The 22,727-nt window shown below is 38.8% G+C and overlaps 1 protein-coding gene across 3 annotated transcripts in view; it reads right to left on the bottom strand.

Moving 5' to 3' along the window:
- SYNE2 (spectrin repeat containing nuclear envelope protein 2) overlaps positions 1 to 22,727 on the bottom strand; it is a 271,795-nt gene that overhangs the window by 173,293 nt on the left and 75,775 nt on the right. For all 3 annotated transcript variants that reach the window (XM_030855184.2, XM_030855186.2, XM_030855185.2), the window contains exons 23-34: positions 21,626 to 21,837; positions 21,389 to 21,479; positions 20,440 to 20,558; positions 19,809 to 19,935; positions 18,175 to 18,332; positions 17,202 to 17,349; positions 15,917 to 16,527; positions 12,755 to 12,934; positions 10,715 to 10,865; positions 2,977 to 3,135; positions 1,723 to 1,884; positions 47 to 148 (exon numbers count right to left, since the gene is read on the bottom strand). In XM_030855184.2, the coding sequence (XP_030711044.2) occupies positions 47 to 148; positions 1,723 to 1,884; positions 2,977 to 3,135; positions 10,715 to 10,865; positions 12,755 to 12,934; positions 15,917 to 16,527; positions 17,202 to 17,349; positions 18,175 to 18,332; positions 19,809 to 19,935; positions 20,440 to 20,558; positions 21,389 to 21,479; positions 21,626 to 21,837 (2,220 nt within the window). The remainder of the gene's footprint in view (positions 1 to 46; positions 149 to 1,722; positions 1,885 to 2,976; positions 3,136 to 10,714; positions 10,866 to 12,754; positions 12,935 to 15,916; positions 16,528 to 17,201; positions 17,350 to 18,174; positions 18,333 to 19,808; positions 19,936 to 20,439; positions 20,559 to 21,388; positions 21,480 to 21,625; positions 21,838 to 22,727) is intronic.

The following is a 22,727-nucleotide window of genomic DNA, read 5'->3' as shown; positions in this document are numbered from 1 at the left end:
ATATAGAGCATCTTTAATTGCAACTTTAAAATAAAAATTTTCTTACCTGTAATTCAAGAGGTATTTCACTGCTTTGAAGCAGGAACTGTATCTTAGCCACTCTTTTAGAAAATTCTGAAGGTTTTTGTTCATGAACTTGTAACTCTTCCTAAAACACACAATGTTAATGGAAAATATCTTTTTATTTTATACCTTATTTTCTGGTACCCCTGATTGCTATTGAAAATATATAGAAACTGAAAGAACCTTTAAATTTCCCCTAATCACTTGATTTTTGATACAGTCCTGGGAGTTGCAAAACTAAGTGTCTTCATGGGTCAGGCATATGTTATAACTGAGTGAAACACTCTAGCAATAAAACGAGAGGGGCCAGGCTTGCGCCACAGCAGAATGCAGTGCCTACCTAAAGGCATGACATCTCAATAGCTCTGTACATATAAACATACACATAAACATATAAAGCCAACACACACACACACACACACACACACCATGTTGGCAGAATTTGGCCCACACGGTAGCCGTTATAATCCTTAACTTCAAATTTTTAAATAACCTGTATCTCAAGACAAAATTAAGGGATACTTAGTGACAATTCATTTCACTTAGAAAATCAAAATCTTACTTCACAACTGTCAATTAATATACCCAGGAAACTCATAAATCTCCACACATTTTGAAAGTCTTTTTCCAAAAGTATAAAAATGGATATGTGAATTTAAAAGTGAATAAAGTGACCAAAATTAGAGAAAAAAAATAAGACTTGAGACATTAGACGTGACATACTGCAAAGCCATCATACACGCATAATACATTTTTATATTACACTGAACCACATATAACTGCCAGACTTAACTATTTTTTGACATACGAAGATTGTAATTTTATATCGTCCAAACTAATAATATGCAAACAACCAGCAATAGAAAGAATTCTTTTTAGAGTTAAAAGAGATAACTTTAAAAATATTTTAACTTTAAAAATTTTTTTTATTATTTTTTTCTTTTCCATTATGGTTTATTACAGGATACAGAATATAGCTCCCTGTGCTATACAATACGACCTTGTTATTTATCCATTCTATATATAACAATTTATATCTGCTAGTCCCAAACTCCCAATCTATCCCTCCCCCGCCCCCTCTCCCTCTTGGCAACCACAAGTCTGTTCTCTATGTTTGTGAGTCTGTTTCTGGTTTGTAGATAAGTTCATTTGTGTCATATTTTAGATTCCACATATCAGTGATATCACATGGTATTTGTTTTTCTCTTTCTGACTTACTTCACTTAGTATGATTATCTCTAGGTCCATCCATGTAGCTGCAAATGGTATTATTTCATTACAAGAGATAAGTTTAATTCTTTCTAAATGGCAAAACCTGAGATCACTGTTTTAAAAAAACAGCCTCTTTTGAAGCTCTATAAAGATTTTGATATTCAGCCTTGTGTTTTTACTTTACTTGAATCTTTTTACTTTACTTGAAGTATAGTTGATTTACAGTGCTATGTTAGTTTCAGGTATACAGCACAGATTAATAATACCTGCGAACATCTTCCTGGATACCACAAAGAAAACAATGGAATTCAGGTCTCACTCAAGGAATAATGAAAGAAATAAAAGATTTCTTTGTGATTTCTCTACCCCTCTTCAAGAAAGCAGACTTGATATTAAAATGTCAACTGTCTACAAAAAGAACAAATATTCTATTTCTGCTTAATTAACCTTCAGCTTTTGTCTTTCCTCTTCAGTCAGTTGATGTAATTCCATTTTTTGAAGGATCTTTTCAGTCCACTCATCAATCCCATTTTTTAAGTTAAAAAGCTTGTCCCATAAAGCTAGAGCTCGACCAAGATTTTCATAGTAGTCTTCTGTCTTCTCATTTATCTACCATAATTAAAAAATAAAAATAACATATTTAGTGGTGAAAAGCATAAGAACCATTGTTTCAGTCAAACACAACTTTAAAATAAAATTTTAGATTACCTCTACTTGCTAAATAATTTGCTTTATTCATCAACAAAAAATTCTCTTTAACATACCATGTAGTTCTTTCTTCTACAAAAAAAAAAACTTAGCTGGTTTGCTGCAGTTTCTATGCAATTGAAAGCAATAGTTTTCCTATTTTCTAAACCACAATAATAAAAAATGCTTTTAAAAACCCAGAGCAGGGACTTCCCTGGTGGTGCAGTGGTTAAGAATCCGCCTGCCAATGCAGGGGACACAGGTTCGATCCCTGGTCCAGGAAGATCCCACATGCAGAGGAGTAACTAAGCCCGTGCGCCACAACTACTGAGCCTGTGCTCTAGAGCCTGAGAGCCACAACTACTGAGCCCGTGTGCCACAACTACTGAAGCCTGAATGCCCTAGAACCCGCATACTGCAACTACTGAGCCCACGCGCTACAACTACTGAAGCCTGCATGCCTAGAGCCCATGCTCCGCAACAAGAGAAGCCACTGCAATGAGAAGCCCACACACTGCAATGAAGAGTAGCCTCTGCTCGCCGCAACTAGAGAAAGCCCATGCACAGCAACGAAGACCCAACGCAGACAAAAAAAAAAATTTAAAAAAATTTTAAATATCAAAAACCCAGATCAAAATATAGCACAAATTCTTAATTTATAATTCATAAAAATATCATTACTACTCAACCAAAAATTATTTTTAAAATATTAAATAAATATAATGTTGAACATCAACTGGCTGCATGGATGGATAATACATTAATTAGTTTATTTCAAATAAGTTGAGTATGCACTTGTATATCTAAAAGAGTACAGACTCATTTGTTAGTAAAATAGTACCTAACTCTGGGCGTAAAGCTAAATCCCAAGGCACAAACTTTATATTATTTGAACATTTTTTATAATGAGCACTTTTGAATTTTGTAATTAGATAAAAACATTAAAGATACAAAAGAAAAGATCAATTTAATTGTTATTAAATAGAATTTCTAGTCAATTAAATTATCACTTACATCAAGCCACCTATCCACAATAATATTAGCCTCTTTCTCAAAAGGAGGCTCTTCAAAGTTTCTCATTTTATTTAGATGAAATTGTAGATTTTTGCAGATCTGGTTAATCTTGTCTACAACTTCTAAATGTTCATTAAATTCTTCTTTAACAACTTCAATCTGTAAAAATGATATGAAACATGTTTTGATATATTGATACAAATATAAGACTTACTGTCCCACTTTCTCAATGAAAAGTTTTTAGAATTCTAAACATCTGGTTTATTAATAATCCTACACCCAAATTCCTTGTCCCACTCTGCATGATGAAATATTTATAATGATCTAAAACCATCTTTCTAGTGCATGTGAAATAATATTCTACCAAAAAAAAGCACCTCTATTCAATCGTATAAAAAAGCGACAGTTCCTAGACTCCTCAAATAGGAATCATCTTTGTCATTTTGAAGAACCTAAGTGCTCATCTGAATAAAATAGACAAAACTCTAAAACATCTTTAATGTGACTTCTAGTTTAATCTTTCATGATTCTAACTTCCATGTCATTTCTAACATGGAAGGTGAAACACTATTTAACCAAAAGGCCAATGATCTTAAACTACAAAATAAAATGTGTGTCGAGTAATGCAATCTTAATGTTTCCACTCAATTTACTAATCTTATACAAGCATTTTTAATGATTGTATAAAATTTGAAAATAGTGATTTCTCATAAATAAAAAACTAAAAATTATATACCCACAGGGGACTTCCATTTCTGGGAATATGCAGTAGGCATAATTTTCCCATTAAGCACAACTAAAAACCCTGGACATCATATACAAAACAGACTTAAGAAGACTGAAAAGTGAGGAGTTCAAGGAAGGAGAATGGCTGGGAGCATCAGCTCCTGAAGACAGCCTGGTGGTGAGCTCCCTGAATTTTTTTTTTCCCTTGGGTATCCCAGACTGTGTGCTGGAGAAGTCAGAAGCTGGTAAGATCCACAGACACAGACCAGGAAAAGCCTCTTCTCTTCAGCCCAAGAACCAGGAATAGGACAACCTACCAAGACAGAAAACTTTTAGGAAATAATCACTCACTGGAGCAAAATACCATAGGAAACACTGTAGCCCAACGCCCACCTGTGCCAGCAAAGGTCAAGTGTAGAGCCTAGACAGCCACCATCTCCAGGCTGTAACAGGAGCCCCACTCTCCCCCAACCAGGGAAAAGAAGGCTGAGTAGAGCTGGGACTTTCATTCCTGCTGGGCAGTAACAAGTGCACGCGCGCACGCACACACACACGCGCGCGCGCACACACACACACACACACACACACATCCATGATGTCAGGGGAGGCTACCTAGGGAGCTGTAATGAGGAGCCAGGGAGGTGTCAGTAGAGACCTTGTGGGGAAGCAGAATGCCCACCCCCAACCAGCAGTAACGAGGAGCCCTCTGTCTCAGGTGTCCTTATTTTCAGACAACATGATTATCTATGTCAGAGAGCCCAAGGAATCTACAAAAACACCCCTAGAACTGATATGTGGGTTTAGAAAGGTCACAGGATACAAGATAAACATAAAAATCGATATCACTTCTCCATATTAACAATGAATACGTGGACACAAATTTTTAATATTATACCATTCACAATTACTCAAAAAATTGAATACTTAAGTGTAAATCTAACAAAACGTGCACAGGAACTATACGCTGAAAACTATAAAATACTGATTAAACAAATCAAAGAAGATCTAAATAAATGCAGAGACATACTAAGTTCATGGATCAGAAGACAACATAGTAAAAGTGTCAATTCTCCCAAAACTGATGTACAGGTTTAATGCAATTATTATCAAACCCAGCAATACTTTTGTAGATATAGACAGGATTATTCTACAATTTATATGGAATAATAAAGGAACTATAATAGCTAAAGTATTTGAAAAAAGAAGAATAAAGTGGGAAGAATCAGTCTACTTGATTTTAAAACATCATATAGGTACAGTAATAAAGATTACATCAACTGGCAGAGGGACAGACACACAGATCAATAGATGAAAGTGAACCCAGACAAATACACCCAACTGAGTTCTGACAAAGATGAAAAAGCAGTTCAAAGGAGGAATGGGAGCCTTTTCAACTTATGGTGCAGGAGCAACTGGACATCTATAGATAAAAACGTAAACCTTGATCCAAGTCTCACACCTTATACAAAAACTAATTCTAAATGGATGATGGACTTAAATGTAAACCATAACACTATAAAACTTTGAGGAAAAAAATAGGAGAAAATCTACAGGATCTTGTGCTAGGCAAAGAGTTCTTAGACTTTGACACCAAAAGCACAATCCATGAAAGGAAAAATTGATAAACTGGATTTTACCAAAATTTAAATCTTTTGCTCTGCAAAAGACCCATTAAGGAGATGAAAAACAAGCTACAGTTTGGGAGAAAATATTTGCAAACCACATATCTGACAAATGACTACTGTGTAGAATATATTAAAAACTCTCAAAACTCGACAGTAAAAAAAAAAACCAAACAATCTACTTAGAAAATGAGCACAAAATATGAAGAGATATTTCAGCAAAGATGACATACAGATGGCAAATAAGCACAAAAAAAGATGATCAATACCATTAGCAATTAGGAAAATGCCAATGAAAACCACAAAGTGATACCACTATATATCTATCAGAATGACTAAAATAAAAAGTAGAGGCAGTATCTAATGCTGGCAAGGATGTACAGAAACTGGATCACTCACACATTACTGGTGAGAATGTAAAATGGTACAGCAACTCTGGAAAACAGTTTGAAAGTTTCTTTAAAAATGAAATACATAATTAACATACAACCCACCAACTGTACTCCAGAGCAATTAACCCTGAGAAATAAAAACTTATGTTCACAAAGAAGCCTATACAAACGTTTATAGCAACTTTATGCGTAAGAGCCAAAAACTAGAAACTACCCAGATGTTCTTCGGAGGTAACAGTTAAACAAGCTGTGGTACATCCATTACCATGGAATCCTACTCAGCAAGAAAAGGGAACAAACTATTGATGCGTGCATGAATCCGAACGAATCTCCAGAGAATTATGCTGAGTAAAAATAACCAATCCCAAAAGGTTAGATACTGTATGATTCCATTTATATAAGATTTTTGAAATGACAAAATTATAGAAATGGAAAGGGTATTAGTGGTTGTGAGGGGGTGGAAGCAAGAGGGAAGTGGTAGGGCTATCCGATGACAGAACCAGGGATAGTCTGGTGATGGAAACGTTCCTCCTCTTGACTGTATGATTGTCTATAACCTGACTGCAATATTGCACTACAGTTTTACAAGATATTTCCATAGGGGAAACTTAGTAAAGGGTACATAGGATCTCTGTGTATTATATCTTATAACTGCATATGCATCTACAATTATCTCAAATTTAAAAGTTTAATTTAAAAAATTAAAATTACTTAAATGTTTTAAATGGAAAAAAAAAAATAACTGGGGCAGTATCTGTCTCCTGACTGGAAGCTGACTGATACATTGGCAGAGCTGAGATGCAGACTCAGGTGTTTTTTTTCTCCCAGTTCAGGACATTTTGCATAGGGCATAATAAATGCTTGTTCAATTAAATGAAAAATACATATATGTATGTGTGTGTAACCTAATTTTTATTATATTCAAAGAACTTTGTTGTTACATTGACACAAGCCACCAGTGGGTGAAGAGAAAAGAAAGAGCAGGAGAGGATACTTTTAGCATTGACAGGAACTGCAGGCTTTGTCCTACAATGAATGGAAGGGGTAAAATAAAGGAAACTAGATCCCCCCCTGACATTTCCCAAACTTTAATAGTCCCCTGACATTCTAGCCTTCTAGTCTTACTTTTGCACTTCTGCCTTTGATTAAAGAGGGTGGAAATTTGGCACCATATCCTAGATAAACATCCAGGTTTCTATGGTTTTGAAGGACAAAAGTTCTCAGTGGTATCATACTTCAGCCACTGGTGCAAAGCATCATGACAATACATACACCAGAAACTGATTGTTTCTGAAGACAGTACCTAAGTCATCACAAAATTAACTGAGAGTTATGTTAACAATTGGTACTAAAATTTGCTTTTTTCAGACAGTTAAAAAAAGCATATGAGAAAATAACTAAACACAAGTGTACTTCTGTATCTTCCATACAAAATGATATATTATTTCAGCAAATATACAAAGATACCACACTAGATACAAGATTCTCAATATAATAATAAAAGCCTGGGCATTTATACGTTTCTTAAAGGTAATTACAGTTGTTTTGTTAATTTTTAAAATATTTTTCTGAGTAAACCTTTACATTTCAGAAAGGGGTACAGACAAAGCAAAGTTAGCCATTTTTTACTTCTATAATATACATGTTTCAAACATGTCTTCAGGGAAGGCAATATTATGATGATTGGAACATGACTTTGTAGTCAGATAGACCTCAGCTTAAATAATGATTCTGTCACTTATTAGCCATATAATCTTGGGAAAGTTATTTAACCTCTATCCTTACTTTGTTTCTTTGTTTACAGAGAAAGTTGCTAATCTGTCCAGCCAAGCCAGGGGTGATGATGCCGTCCCAGTGGACCTGGAAGGCAGAACATCAAGCCAGAGAGGATTATTCTCAAGCCTTACGGTTTAATGTTGTTTGCCTTGTTAGGTTTCGGACTTCCTTGGGACCCAATACTTCTTTCTTCTTTCCTATTTCTCTCTTTTGGAGTGGATATGTCTATCCTATACCTGTCCCACCACTGTATTTCGAAAGCATATAATTTGTTTGGTTTCATGGGTTCACAGATGTAGAGTGTAAAAAAATGAATAAACAGGGCTTCCCTGGTGGCGCAGTGGTTGAGAGTCCGCCTGCCGATGCAGGGGACACGGGTTCGTGCCCCGGTCCGGGAGGATCCCACATGCCGCGGAGCGGCTGCGCCCGTGAGCCATGGCCGCTGAGCCTGCGCGTCCGGAGCCTGTGCTCCGCAACGGGAGAGGCCACAAAGTGAGAGGCCCGCATACAGAAAAAAAAAAAAAGAATAAACAGAATCCTAAATTAAACAGAGTTGGGAGACCAGATGGGATGGCAGAGCCCAATAGGAAGAAGAAAGGCTCCTTTATTGGCAAGCCCTCAGCCAATGAAAAGCCATGGACTCTGTCTACTACAGCCCATCCAACGTCCTTTTCCCCTCTATAAAAGCATTCTTCTCTCCTTGCTGTGCAGGGACTTGCACGTAGCTCCCATGGGTGCAGACCCTGAAATGCAATTCTCTGTTGATCCCAAATAAATCCCTCTTTGCTGGTGAAATATCTGTCAGTCCATTTGTTTTGGATAAACAAGAGGAATTCCCTCAGGATGAAGTGCACCTTGAGTTTCACTCATATCTAATTTAGATGATATTTAGGTGAGACTTTGGACTAAGCTGGAGCGAGTTAAGGCTTTTAGGGCTGATGGGAAGGAATGAATATACTTTGCATGTGAGAAGGACGTGTTTTGAGGGGTCAAAGGCAGAATGTTATAAACTGTGAGAACTGTCTTCAGAACTGTATGAAATAAATTTATGTTGTTTTTAAGCCCCCCAGTCTATGGTATTCTTTTATAGCAGCCCAAATGGAAAAAGACAACAGCCATAGGGGAACTAATCATAGCAGAGGGGTCAGGACCTGGATCTAGATTCCCATCAGGGAGACTCACCCAGGAGAGGGGCCAAGTGCCTGAAGGTGACAGAAGTTTTATTAGTCAAATAAATAACTTGTCCAGAAAGTGCAGTTTACCATTAATAGGTTGATGAAGTCCTAGGCACTCTGCAGGCACTTTACAGATGTTGCCTCACCTAATCAGGAAAGGAACAGCTCTGCTGGTAACAGGATCTCACTTAGTGGGACACAGGCAGGACTCCAGGAGTGAGGAGGATTGGCACAAACCAAGAACAGCTGCCAGTCAGGAGGGATTCACTATCTGGTCAGACTGAAAGGCAGCGACCCAGGATCTGTGAGTATCTAAGGCAGAGACCTGGATCCTGAAACAAGAGCACAAGCTGGGAAACTGGTATCAGGGGCACAGCAGAAAAGGAGCTATGTGAACTGGGCCACAAGGCTGAGGGGATTTTGTAAAGCTGATCGTGTTGGATACTCTGAGAACCAAAGCTCCTTAATCCATCTGGATGAGGACACGATCCTCCTAGATCCCAAGGCTGCCAAACCCAGAAGCTGCCTCTGCTGGATGGAACCAGACAGGTTGCATCTAAGAGATTCCGACTGCCAGCCTGCTCCTAGCATGGTGGTCTCCCTCGATTAAATCTGATGGGAGACCAGTTAAACAGTCACATAGTGTACAACTGGTGTCCAAGCAGAGCTCTTTCTGACTGGTCAGTTCCAAGAAACTGCGTCTGAGAAAGGAGGCCGCAGGCAGGGGCTACTCCTCATCTGTGGCACTGATGTGACTCTGAGAGTCACTTCAGCCTCAGGGATAAGAGTTCTAGACAAAGACTAAATCGTCTGTAAGAATCTGGTCTACAGGCATACCTCAGGGACATTGCAGGTTTGGGTCCAGACCATGCCAGTAACGGGAGTATCGCAATAAAGCAAGTCACGTGAATTTTTTGGTTTCCCAGATATATATAAAAGTTATGTTTACGTTATACTGTAGTCCATTAAGTGTGCAGTAGCATTATGTCTTAAAAAATGTACATATCTTAATTTAAAAATACTTATTTGCTAAAAACACTAATCATCATCTGAGCCTTTAAGCAAGTCGTAATCTTTTTGGTGGTGGAGGGTTTGAAATACTGCAAGAATTCCCCAAATGTGACACAGAGACGCAAAGTGAGAAAATGCTGTTGGAAAAATGGTACCGATAGACTTGCTCTACAAAGGGTTGCCACAAAACCTTTCAATTTGTAAAAGACACAATAAAGCAAAGTGTGATAAAGTGAGGTATGTCTGTATATAAGCCTCACTGCTGTTGCTCTCAGCCACTGGGAACTTTAATAAAATTGCTTTCTAACAACCAGGTGTATCAAGTAGATGATATTTCACAAATGCCTCTGACATTTTGACAGCACTTTAGCATAGAGTACTCATAAAACCAAGAGGAAAAGCAACTTTCTGGTGTACAGTAATACAGTGTAGTGTATCCTTTTCTAACTATTCCATTCTTCTGCCACTCTGGTTGATAACCACATAAAATCATAGAAATAATGACATCTAGTGTCCAAAAGTGTTATTCTTCTTAAACTATGAAGTCGTGATTGGCGAGGCTATGAACATAGGCGGAGCAACTTGGAGATAAGCTCACACATCTTTACGAAGAAATAAAAGGGAAGAAATAAAAATATAATTTTTCCTTTATCCACTAACAACAGACAGGATTTTCCTAGTACCTTCTTTCTCTCAAGGTTGCAATGAAGTCTCAGGGGTTTTTTTTATGTGGGAAGTCAGTGCACAAACTGTTCCAAACTTTCAGAGGTAGCAGCAGGGGCAACCCCAGACTCCAAAAGAACCACACCATCAGTATCAAAACCCAAACAGATGCAACCCAGCATTAACCCGGGGACCAATCTTTTTCAAGCCCTGGGGATAAATTCAATAAATTCTTAGATACCTGGTAAAACAAAGTCACTAGTAACTTCTTCTAAACTAAGTTTCGAAAGTGACTCCATTGATAATATCCTCTCTATTGTTGGGCTTGCAAGCGAGGCCGCTATGTAAAGTTTCCTTTGGAATTTGGACTCACCTCTGCTATCCTTTTCTTCAAGTTCTCCTTTCCCATGTAGGAAGCCTGGAGGGAGATGATATTCTCTTCTTTTTGAATCAAAGTTGTCAGGACACTTTTAAAATTCTGATATTGTTTTAAGAGCTCCAAAACTCTTTCACATTGGTCAAGGCTATGAAAAAAAGTAAAACAGCTAAATTTCTGAAAATAACAAAACCATTCTTTCTCTTTGTAAGTATCCTACAATAATGACTAATAAGTTATAGAAGGATTTTTCCTCTAGACATGGCTTATAATATTGTTTTACAATTTAACCTAAGAATGATGGCATACATATTTATTTGACAAATGGATGGTATAAATAATCACTGGATTACTATTTTCACCAGGTCAATATTAAAAAGTCACCAGATATAAGCTCTGGAACGAAACAGGATTTGTAACCATAAGGAATCAGCACCTCAATTTCATCATTAACTAAAAGATAATTTGGAAAACAATGCCTCCCCAGCATTATTCTTAGAGATTGCTTCAGTGTTGATTCAATATGATTCAATCATGTCTATTTCAACTCATTCTAGATTTAGCCCTTTAAAAAAAAGTTTAGTACAGATGATGTGGCAGCTAAGACACCTGGTTTCTAGCTATGGTTGGGCACTAATTAGTCATGCGACCTTAGATAAGTTACTTGAGGCTCTTTGGACCTCAGTTCTTTCCTCTGTAAAATCAAAGGGTAGACTAGGTCAAATCCACAGACAGACTTCATCTTGACTACTGTATACTCAGGTTCCAGAAGGAAGCAGGAACTCCACAGATGGAGTTCTGTGGTGAAAGGACCACTGATAGTAAAGTTAAGGGAAACCACCAAGGAGCTGAGACACCCAGAGACTAACCCTTCCAGAAACAGGTAGAGCACCTGGGCTCAAGGGGAAAGTGGGAAAGTGCCCTAAGCCAAAGAGGGGTCAGTAGGAGCTGCTGGAACCACTTGCTGAAAAGGGAGGGGGTTAAGACCACCCCGACTTCTCTCTCTTCTTGGTTACTAAGCTCATACTAGTACCTCCCACTTCCTAACCCAACTGGAACCCTTGGCTTGGGTGGTACAGCCTGTAGGGGTCAGCCCTCTCAACTACTCCTACCCCCAGGCAGAGAGTAAAGGGGGAAGGCCGGGATGGAGACTCTTCAGCCGAATCGCCAGCCAGGACTGACAGGTAAGGGCTGCCACAGAATTAAGAAAACTCTTGAGCCTTGTCCAGGCTCTGTAGGAAAGATGGCAGTAACTGACTGGCAACATCTGGCGTTTAAGTGGCGTGTGGTAGGATAATGCCCCCAGCTCCCAAAGATGCCCACGTCCTAATCCCTGGATCCTGGGAATATGTTACCTCACACAGCAAAAGGGACTTTACAGATGTGACTAAGTTAAGGATCTTAAAATAGAGACATTATCCTGGATTATCTGAATGGGTGCAAGATAATCACAAGGGCCCTTATAAGAGGGAGGCACGAGGGTCAGAGTCTGAAGGAGATGTGATAACAAAAGCAGAGATGAGACAGAAAGACAGAGAGACATGGAGATTTGAAGATGCTGCAATGCTGGCCTTAAAGATGGAAGAAGGGGACACAAGCCCAGGAATGGAGTAGGTGGCCTCTAGAAGATGGAAAAGGCAAGGAAACGGATTCTCTCCCAGGGAGTCCAGAAAGGAATGCAGTTTCATTTTAGGATTTCCAACCTCCAGACTGTAAGATAAGTTTGTGCCGACTTTAAGCCACAACATTTGTGGTCATTTATTACGGGAGCAATAGAAAACTAATATAGGTGGGGCAATAATAATTATAAATACACTATGTATTTGTCCTCCCTCTTAGACAGCCTCTTAAAGTCATTTGTCTGTAATCTAGGATTCCAGGTCTTGCCCCAGACGTTGGCCCAGTGAGCTTCGCGCGTGAAACTCTTAAGTTGGCCTCTCCTTGAGGCCCATTGGAATGTGTTTTCAACATACAAATTTCAAAAAATTAATTGTGCCACAGACAATTTTTCAGATTTGGGAGGAATTTTTTCCTTACCATTCAGTGACCGAAGCTTTTGTATTCTCCCACAAGAGTGCTGTGCCTTGGCACTGTTGACTCAGAGCTTTCTCTCTGCCGTCTTTGAATTGTGGAAGAGAATTCACCATTTCTTGCAAGCGTTTCTTCTCTTCTTCACATTCATCTAGATCCTTATCCAGTCTGAGTAACGATTTTTTCCTTGATTATGAGAGAGAAAAATTTAATGGCCAATTAGGCGATTTGATTCAACACAAATATGGGTAATTTGTGGGAGCACACTAACTTTAATTTGTCCTCATGAGGTTTATGCCTAAATCACACATTCCTATGACAGAGGTCAGGAGGCTCTGCATGTCCAGAATACTAGCTGGTGTTTTAAATAGAACAGACATACAAAACCACGAGCGGTAACATTTCTCGGTGATGAACACAATTGTAAAGGGTGTGTATATGCATATGAGAGAAAAGAGAGGAAGAGGATGTGTGTACATGTGTGGCGAAGACAGTATGATATGGAGAGAAGACGAGATGGCTGGTAGAACACTGCAAGCTCCCCAGGCAGGGCGGAAGGGGCAAGAAGAAAGGGAAATACAAGGAAATCTTGCATTTCTACCCTGTGTACAAAAATCTCTTCCATACCGAAGAAGAGTCATTTGAACTAAGGGTTTTAACCTGCAAATTAATCTTGGTGGGATTAACTCTATTCACCTAGGTCTAAATTGCTTTCATCAGATACTCATTTTCTCTACTTCCTCTCTTCCAATTCTCTCTTTTTTTTTTTTTTTTGCGGTACGCGGGGCTCCTGACGCACAGGGTCAGCGGCCATGGCTCGCGGGCCCAGCCGCTCCGCGGGATGTGGGATCTTCCCGGACTGGGGCACGAACCTGTGTCCCCTGCATCGGCAGGCAGACTCTCAACCACTGCACCACCAGGGAAGCCCCTCCAATTCTATCTTGAGTCCACTCCCATAAGGCTCTCACTCCCTCCACTCCTGCAAGACTGCTCGTCAAGATCTCCAGTAACCTCCACATTGCTAATCCATGTCCCAGTCTTCATCTTCACCTTCCTTCAATAGTCGGCAGCACGTGACAAAGGTGATCACTTCTCCTCATTGAAAGGCCTTCTCACTTGACCCCCAGGACACTCCTGATTTTCCTCCGATGATACCGGCCACTCAGTATCTTTGACTGGTTCCCTGTCATCTCCCTGACCTCTTAACATGGCGTGCCCCAGAGTACACAGCATGGCAATCTTATCCATCTCATGGCTTTAAACAGCATTCTAAAATGTTGGTGACTCTCAGTTGTATACCTCGCCCAGACCTCTCTCCTGACATCTGATGCCACCTGTTTTTAAGTCTTATTGAGAGTGCTACTAGAACATCCAATAAATACTTTGAACCTATTGTGTCTAAAACTGAGCACACACACCTGATCTTTCATTTAATGCCTGACAAACTTGTCTTCATCATCCCAGTTAACGGTAATTCCAGTCTTTCTTTTACACCCCGTGTCCAATGTGTCAACAAACCTTGTGGACTCTACTTTCAAAATACATACAGAATCTTAATATTTTTTGCCACCTCACCACTGTTCCGTGCCACCATCATTCCTCACCTGGATTATTGCTATAGGTCAAACTAGACTTCCTGAGTCTTCCCTTGACTCTTACAGTCTATTCTCAATACACCAGCCTGTTACAATGAAAACCAAATCATTTCCCTCTGCTCAGAAGCCTCCAATGACTTCCCATGTCACTCAACAAAGAAACCAAAGTCAACACATGGCCCACAGGTCCCTACAGGAGCTAAGCTCCATCCTGCCCGTGACCCCTGTGACCCCCTCCCTGTTAACCTGCTCACCTCCTTGCCTCTCCTCAAACATGCCAGGCCCAGTCCCACACCTGCCCTTTGTACCTATAGACCCTCAGCCTGGGAGGCTCTTCCTCCAGGTTGTCACTTGGCTTGTCGCTCATCCCATCAGGCTCACACGTCACCTTCTCTGTAAAACTGTGCCTGCTGACCCTGTGTGAATTGTAACCACCTCCTTCTCTACTTACTCTTTCTCCATGGTCTTTATCACCATCAAACCTACTGCATATCTTCCTCGTCCCACTAGATAATAAGCTCTACCAAGGGCAAGAATTTTTGTCTGTTTTGTTAACTGCTGTATCCCCAGGACCTAAAGCAGTGCCTGGCTTATTCTATTAGTAACTCAATTAAATATTAAAGCAATTTACTATCTATCAAAGTATAGTTTTCATTTATAAATTAATAAGTTAATTTATTACTAATTATTTATAAATCTATAATAAATGCATTAACAATCAAATTAATAACGAAACCAGTTCCACACCTCATGAAGAACTGGAGCGCTGTTGAAATAGAAGTCTCATTGAGACGGAGGGCTCAGGGCAATTTCAGAGGGAAGAGCTTAATCAGCTGAACAGCCTCAGGAGAGCATTGAGCCTGAGGGATTAGAAGTGGGCAGAAGAAGAGATGGAAAGTGGGTGAGATTTAGAACGGGGAGGGGGGCTCACAAAAGTGACTCTTCTGCTAACTCTTGCTAACATTTTCATTTTCAGGACCTAGAGGCGGACGCTGAATTCCAGAATGACAATAGTAGCACTCCTAGGGATGGCTGCGAACCTCAGGTAAGCCCAGTTCTGCTGAGTCTCCAGAATCAACACTAACCTAAATCTACCTCTTAAACTCAGTCCTCATCTAATCCTGCCGGGAGGAGGGGAGAGGACAAATAATGAAGGAAGAAGTAGGGACGAGGCGGGGTATGTGCATCTTCCACCACTTGTTCTCTATTATCAAATGTGTCGAGTTTCCCAGGTTTTCCCCCGTCAGGAGAACTCCATAGTAAATAAACAGCAGCAAAGAGACTTTGAAGCAACTCATGGACTTCACACGTATCTTATTGTACTCTTCCTCTGTCCATAAGAATGAAAACTTTAAAGGAAAAAATTATATTACACTTTGTAAAGGCACAATCTCAACAAAAAGAAAGCTTGTTTGAAAAAGCCTACAAAAAAGAATGCTGAACCCTGAATAGAGGGGGATGGAACAGAAGTAGAAAGACACAGGAAGCATTTGTTTCACCTAATAGATATTTGGGAAAAGGAAAAAACAGAAAATCATCATCTTGCGTGGAAACGGACGAAAACGATACCTACCGTTGTTTTACAGCTGGAACGGTCGGATCTTTCAGGCCTATTTTGCTGATTTGATTGTGTATATCTTGAATATTTTTCAGGAGTTCATTATTTTTGAAAATACAAGTCTCTAATAATTCATCTTCTTCCATGAGTTCCTCCTGTCTGCCAGAGCCATGAGTCTCAGATAAGCTTCTGGACAAAGCATTCAGAAGTTTTTCACAGGAGGTGTTTTCACCCCATTCAGCATCTTTAATGCTTATACCGAGCACCTTCAAACGTTCGTCCAAATGTCTGGCCTTGTCTTTCATCTGATGAATTCTTTCCTCTTTATTTTCCACCATCAAAGTATTTCCTGGTACCACCTGTGAACCTGAGGCTGAAAGGTCTATAAGAAGCTCACCAGAGAGTTCAGCTGCTCTCAGAGAAGCCAAAAAATCTTCCAGAGCTTTGAGGGCATCTTTACTCCTCTGGACTCTGTGGTTCATTTCTTCGAGTTGAGTTCTGTGTTTCAGGATAATATTCTGTGCTGCATGCAGGTCAAGCGGGTGTAATTCCTTTAATGCAAAGTTGCCTGACTGTTCCAAATGATTACATATTTCAATCTGTCTTACTACGGAATCTTGGATATTCTACAATAAAGGTAAGAAAAGCTGTAAGACTGAGGCAGAAAAAAGAAAAATTGCACAGCAGAAACTAACCTCAAATTATGTCACTAGATTTGATCTAGAAAACTGCTTCTCAGTCTAACCAAGGTTGACAGTTTTGACAGAAGGAACACTTTAATTACAAATGATCAGATGGCCCAGCTGTTTCATTATCTGATACCCTTCCTGATATTTAAATCCCAAGAAGAAAAGAGGTATATAAATCTATTGATTCAATGAAAATAATTACAGGTTGAACTATTGAGACATCTGTTTATAATTTGAAAAATAAAAAAATATTTTTAGGATGAGATTTCAAATAAGTACACTGTAGAATATGACAATTTAAGCATCTTCGTCTAGTACAGAGAGAAAATTAGGATTTCAGTCATTGGAGAAGGCATTCATAAGCAAGCCTTCATTTTTAATTCAAAGAAAATATGTCATTATTTACTCCATGGTACCTACTGATACTTTCCAATTGGCAAGGAATTAAAGAGTTGAGAAATAAATAACAAGTCTAAATTATTGAAGATTTTTCTGCCGTGGCTTATATTTGAAATAAATACTATGGATGTATAATAAAAAAATGCATAAACATGTATAAATCTCTGAAGAACTGTTTATTCTATAAATACACTGTGAGAATTTATATTTACCCTCAGGTTTTGATAAATGTCATCAGCATCAGTGAGATTAAATTCTTGAACGGCCATTTCACAGAGGAGCAGGTCTGAGTCACAGAGAAGGAGCAACTCCTTCTCCACAGGTGACACAATATGCAGCGCAGTCTCCAAAGACTCCATTCTGGGTGAAAAATAAATCAGACATGAGGGGAAAGCACAGCAGAAAGATAGCTTATAAAACATTTAATATTAATGCCATTATTTAACCAAGAACAGAAAATAATTATTCAATAAAAATACATACAATGATATGTATAGATCATCACATTAAAACCCAAACCCAGTGATCCACAATGGCAAAGCATGAGTTGTTTGCTACATCCAAGTACTCGCGATAATTTAACTGATACTGTGCTGAATGGAAAACTGTTGTAAAGCATACTAAGGCTTTCTCTCTCTTTTGAAATACAAAATACTAAATGTAATTGAACCTTGCCTTGATGACAAAGAAATTCATTATGCATACTAATTATTTTATTAGTGGAAATATACTAGGATTCAAAGTCTAGGCCAATAATAAGTTGAAATGTGTAACCCTGGATAAATAACATATAGACTCTGAGCCTCAGTTTCCTCCTATGTAAAATGGGGAGATGCGCTGGGGGTACACATCCTATGTAAAGGGATAACAATAGCACTCTCATTCTAAAAATGAGGAAATCAAGGCCCAGAGAAGTTACGTGACGTGGCTAAATTCAGGCTCAAGGGGAGACAGTGGGAAGAGCACGGCCTTTGGAACTCAACAGACTTTAAGTTCCACTTAAGTCTCTGGCCAGTAGTGTGGCTTGGTTATGTGATTTAACCTCCCCCAGTAGCAGTTTCCTCATCAGCTTCTCTTATGGTTGTTGTCACAACTAAATAAAATAACATACTTAGTATAACATTAGCCTCTCTTAAAATTTACTACATTTAGTAAACTCATGGTTAATAGATCCCAGAATTATACCTGGTATTAAGAGTCATCTGAAGCTCTCTTTCTTTCTCCTTTAGTTTATCTCTTGCCTTAACTAGAAAAGGCTTCCTAATGTCACTTTCCAGCTCTTCTAATTTCAGTGAAGTGACTTCAAACTCTTTCCAGCAAGCCTCAGTTTCATTTTTTAAGACCTGGATGAAATATGTAAATTAATTTTTCAATGAATGGGTTAATAGGCACAATTATTCTGTTCTTACAAAATGAGACATTTACAATTGTGGGCACAAACACAAAGTTTCACATGAAAATACATTTGAAAAAATATTTTACAAGTAAACTATCCTTCAGAGAGCAATGCTATTAACTGTGCTCTCGGAGAATCCACTGAATGAAATCAAGGGAATCAGCAACATGGCTTTCAAAGGAATCCAAATGCCCTTCCCTGAAGTTAGATACACAGAATACAATTCAGAAAGATACACAGAGATATAAGAATATATTCTATTAGATATTCTATTTTCTCTAGTCTTTTTTTTCTCCTTAAACTAAAATTGCAATGAACCAAAATCATTTCTATCAAATGAGAAGTGAGTAAAATTAACTTATGATCTATAGTTAAACATCTAAAATTCTATACTATTCCAACCCCTAATCTTGGTTCTTTTTTTAAAAAAAGGCACTGCTATAGAATCTGAGTGCTCATCAGTAAAATTTGTTCTTCACTTTCCCCAAGGATTCGTATAGTTTTTCTAACCAACTTATTATTCAGTCACAGGAGTAAGGTCTCAAGACAGCTTCTTAATTGTGATGAAAACGTGCTACATCCACTACTTGAACAACAGAGATTCTAACACATGAATTTTGCTTATTCAGATGGAAAACAGAGAAGAGCCATTTGGTAGAGTGTGACTCAGGAACTGGCATCATGAAAGGAAGATAACTAGAAAATATGAGAGGGCATTGCAGGAAGCACGCATGACCTTTTCTCCACCTGATGGGCTTTCTGTAAGGGTTCACTCTAATGCACATCCAAGCACATGAGGGTGTTGCACTGCAATGCACAGCTTATCTTCAAAATAAGGAAGATGCTTATTTGTAGAACTTAACGATTGGTGTGCCCATCACTAGATTGTTTTTTCTGCAGCTCCTGAGTCAGATGCAGTACTCCCTCTGACGGCTCTCCACAAGATCATCCATCATGTACAGAGAAAACTCCCTCCACGACCTCCCCCTTTCTTATTATCCAACATCGGACAGATAATGTGACAATTTGGTTAAGATGATAGATGACTGAAACAAAAATTCAGAGTCGCTGGTTTTTCACATATTGCTAATTTTGGAGCAAACCAGAAGCTGTGTTGGCTGAAATCGCCTTCAAACACATTGTTTCAACCAATTCATCTGAAGCCTTCCTCCCCATCCCAAACACAATCTAAACTTCTGCAAGCCACAATATATAGAATATCAAATTAGAGCATGAGCAATAAATTAGCACCCCGAACAAACTCCTTCCTGGGTTTGGGTGTCTTCCTGAAATCCGGTGACCGAGAGTTCTTCAGAAACATCTAGCATATGAGACCGCAACAAAAATGGTGAAGCCTATACTTATGGCGGCATTATTTTCTAATAAAAGATAAAACTCCTCTAGTAATATTTTCAGTACTTACCTGTAGATCTGTCAGTTTATCCTGTAGACAAACACTACTCCTTTCCTTGTCACTAGAGAAATCAGAGATAATCCTGACAATGTTGTTTTGCAGGTGTAGTTCAAGATTGTCTCTGTGTGTATCATACCTGGAAAAAAATTAAATGCAATGTTACTTAATTTTAAAAATAAGACTAAAATAATTTTTTTTTAATTACTGTCAATTGTCCATGAGGAAATCCCAGAGAATTTCTGCTTAAGTTACTGGATCACATGCAAAAATTATGACTAAAGGAAAATAAAAACTTACTTATTAAAGTATAACATTTGCACTGATGAAAGATTTTTGCTGGATTTTCTAGCTGTTTAAAAGAGTTTACCTCTCCTTAACATATACACAATACTATACATAAAATAGATAACCAGCAAGGACCTACTGTATAGCACAGAGAACTATACTCAATATTTTGTAATAATCTATAAGGGAATAGAATCTGAAAAGGGATATATACATACAAACATACATCATATATATACATATATATGTGTGTGTGTACGTATAACTGAATCACTTTGTTGTACACCTGAAACTAACACAACATTGTAAATCAACTGTATGTCAATAAAAATAATTTTTTTAAAAAAGAGTTTACCTCTCTAGTAAACTATTTATAGATGCACTGTGATCCTTTTCATATTTCTCCATAACGCTTTCCTCCTGTTGAGGCTTTAACTTGGATTCCAGGCTGAAATCCTTAATCGATTCCATTGCCTAAGCAAATATGCAAAATAGTAAACATATTATATTCAATATACTTAATTGTCTGGAAGAGATAAACATTTTGTGATACAAAGGGATATCACTGATTCTTTATACCCCAAACCAGGAGATAATACAATTTATTTAAAGTTTCTCAGCTCAGAGAAAGGTCTTTCCATAGGACAGAGGAGACTTATTAGACTGAGTCTCACCTTCTAATTGGTCTGTCAGCAGGATAAAGGAGTTCTCCCAGCCCCTAAGTGCTGTTTCTGCCTGTGACCACATAGCCATGGTCCAAGGCAGACAGAATCCTAGCATGCAGGAACAGACCTCTGAAAAAAAATACACCTTGTTCCTTCCCTACCCCTTCTGACAGGCAGTCTGGGCTGTGATACACAGCAGATCCCCACTTTCCTAGAATTTAAGAATTTAGAAAATCCAATTCCCAAGGAAATTAAAAGACATTATAATGAGAAAAAGACAAATGACAAATGAACTAGTTCATCTCAATGACACTGAAGCATCTGTGCAGTTTAAGCTCAGCCTCTTGTGCTCTCAATAGTAACACGCAGACAGCGTGTATTCATAATGGTTCAAAATGGTCTCTTTTGGAAAGAACTGTTGGTATCCTCAGAGGAAGATTAAGTTATGCTTGCCATAGCTTTGGTTTGTTGTATTCTAATTCTTTGAAAAGCAATCTTCCTTACATTATTTAAGTGGGAATTCTCAGCTGATGGAAACAATCAGATAATTAAATGCAACACTCAATGAGAAGTGGATTCTTGTACACCTGGATTTTTTCATTGGGTTTACTTCTAAAATACATTATCCAAATTTAACACCTTTTCAGCTGGTGGCTGACTATCTGATTTTGCAGATGGAACCTCACTGAGGGCATTCCTTCCTCCATTCTCAGATGTGTCTGCAGTACCCCTAGGAAGGAATCAAAATTGCGTATTAAAATACAGGGAGAAAAACAAAGCCTAAAAGAGAATGAATAATACTCAGTGTCATTTGATTTCGAGAGAGGGTTTATCTCATTTCTCCCTGACATGCAGCTATTCTTATGAGGCACTAACTTGTTTTTCGACGTGCCTCCCACAGTGGGTTGCAGTGTCATATGAATCTCAGAAGCACATTTCCGAAGACTTTCTATCTTCTGTTCGTAATCTTTGAGCGCTCTCCTCACTTCTTGTTGACTCTTCTGTGAAGTCAGCTCTTCACACAGCTCCCGCAGGACATCCATGTGGTGATCAAGCTGGTACAGGCTGCCTTCCTCCGAAAAGCAGGCCTGATTGAGGAAATAAAGCAGGGAAGGTGTTTCAAATGAGTTTACATGATTAGTCCTTGAGGATTAGAAACTAACAGATGTGAGTGACTTTAAAAACACCTTCAATTGATACAGCAACTATGGAGAACAGTATGGAGGTTCCTTAGAAAACTAAAAGTAGAGGGCTTCCTTGGTGGCGCAGTGGTTGAGAGTCCGCCTGCCGATGCAGGGGACACGGGTTCGTGACCCGGTCCGGGAAGATCCCACATGCCGCGGAGTGGCTGGGCCCGTGAGCCATGGCCACTGAGCCTGCGCGTCCAGAGCCTCTGCTCTGCAATGGGAGAGGCCACAGCAGTGAGAGGCCTGCGTACCACAAAAAAAAAAAAAACAACTAAAAGTAGAACTACCATACGACCCAGCAATCCCACTACTGGGCATATATCCCGAGAAAACCATAATTCAAAAAGAGTCATGTACCACAATGTTCACTGCAGCACTATTTACAATAGCCAGGACATGGAAGCAACCTAAGTGTCCATCGACAGATGAATGGATAAAGAAGATGTGGCACATATATACAATGGAATATTACTCAGCCATAAAAAGAAACAAAATTGAGTTGTTTGTAGTGAGGTGGATGGACCTAGAGTGTGTCATACAGAGTGAAGTAAGTCAGAAAGAGAAAAACAAATATCTATGCTAACACATATATATGGAAACTAAAAAAAAAAAAAAAAAGGTTCTGAAAAACCTAGGGGCAGGACAGGAATAAAGATGCAGATGTAGAGAATGGACTTGAGGACACAAGGAGGGGGAAGGGTAAGCTGGGATGAAGTGAGAGAGTGGCATGGACATATATACACTACCTAATGTAAAATAGATAGCTAGTGGGAAGCAGCTGCATAGCACAG

Source organism: Globicephala melas, chromosome 2 (assembly GCF_963455315.2).
Source record: "Globicephala melas chromosome 2, mGloMel1.2, whole genome shotgun sequence".
Classification (NCBI taxonomy): domain Eukaryota; kingdom Metazoa; phylum Chordata; class Mammalia; order Artiodactyla; family Delphinidae; genus Globicephala; species Globicephala melas.
This window is presented reverse-complemented; position numbering and strand designations above follow the sequence as displayed.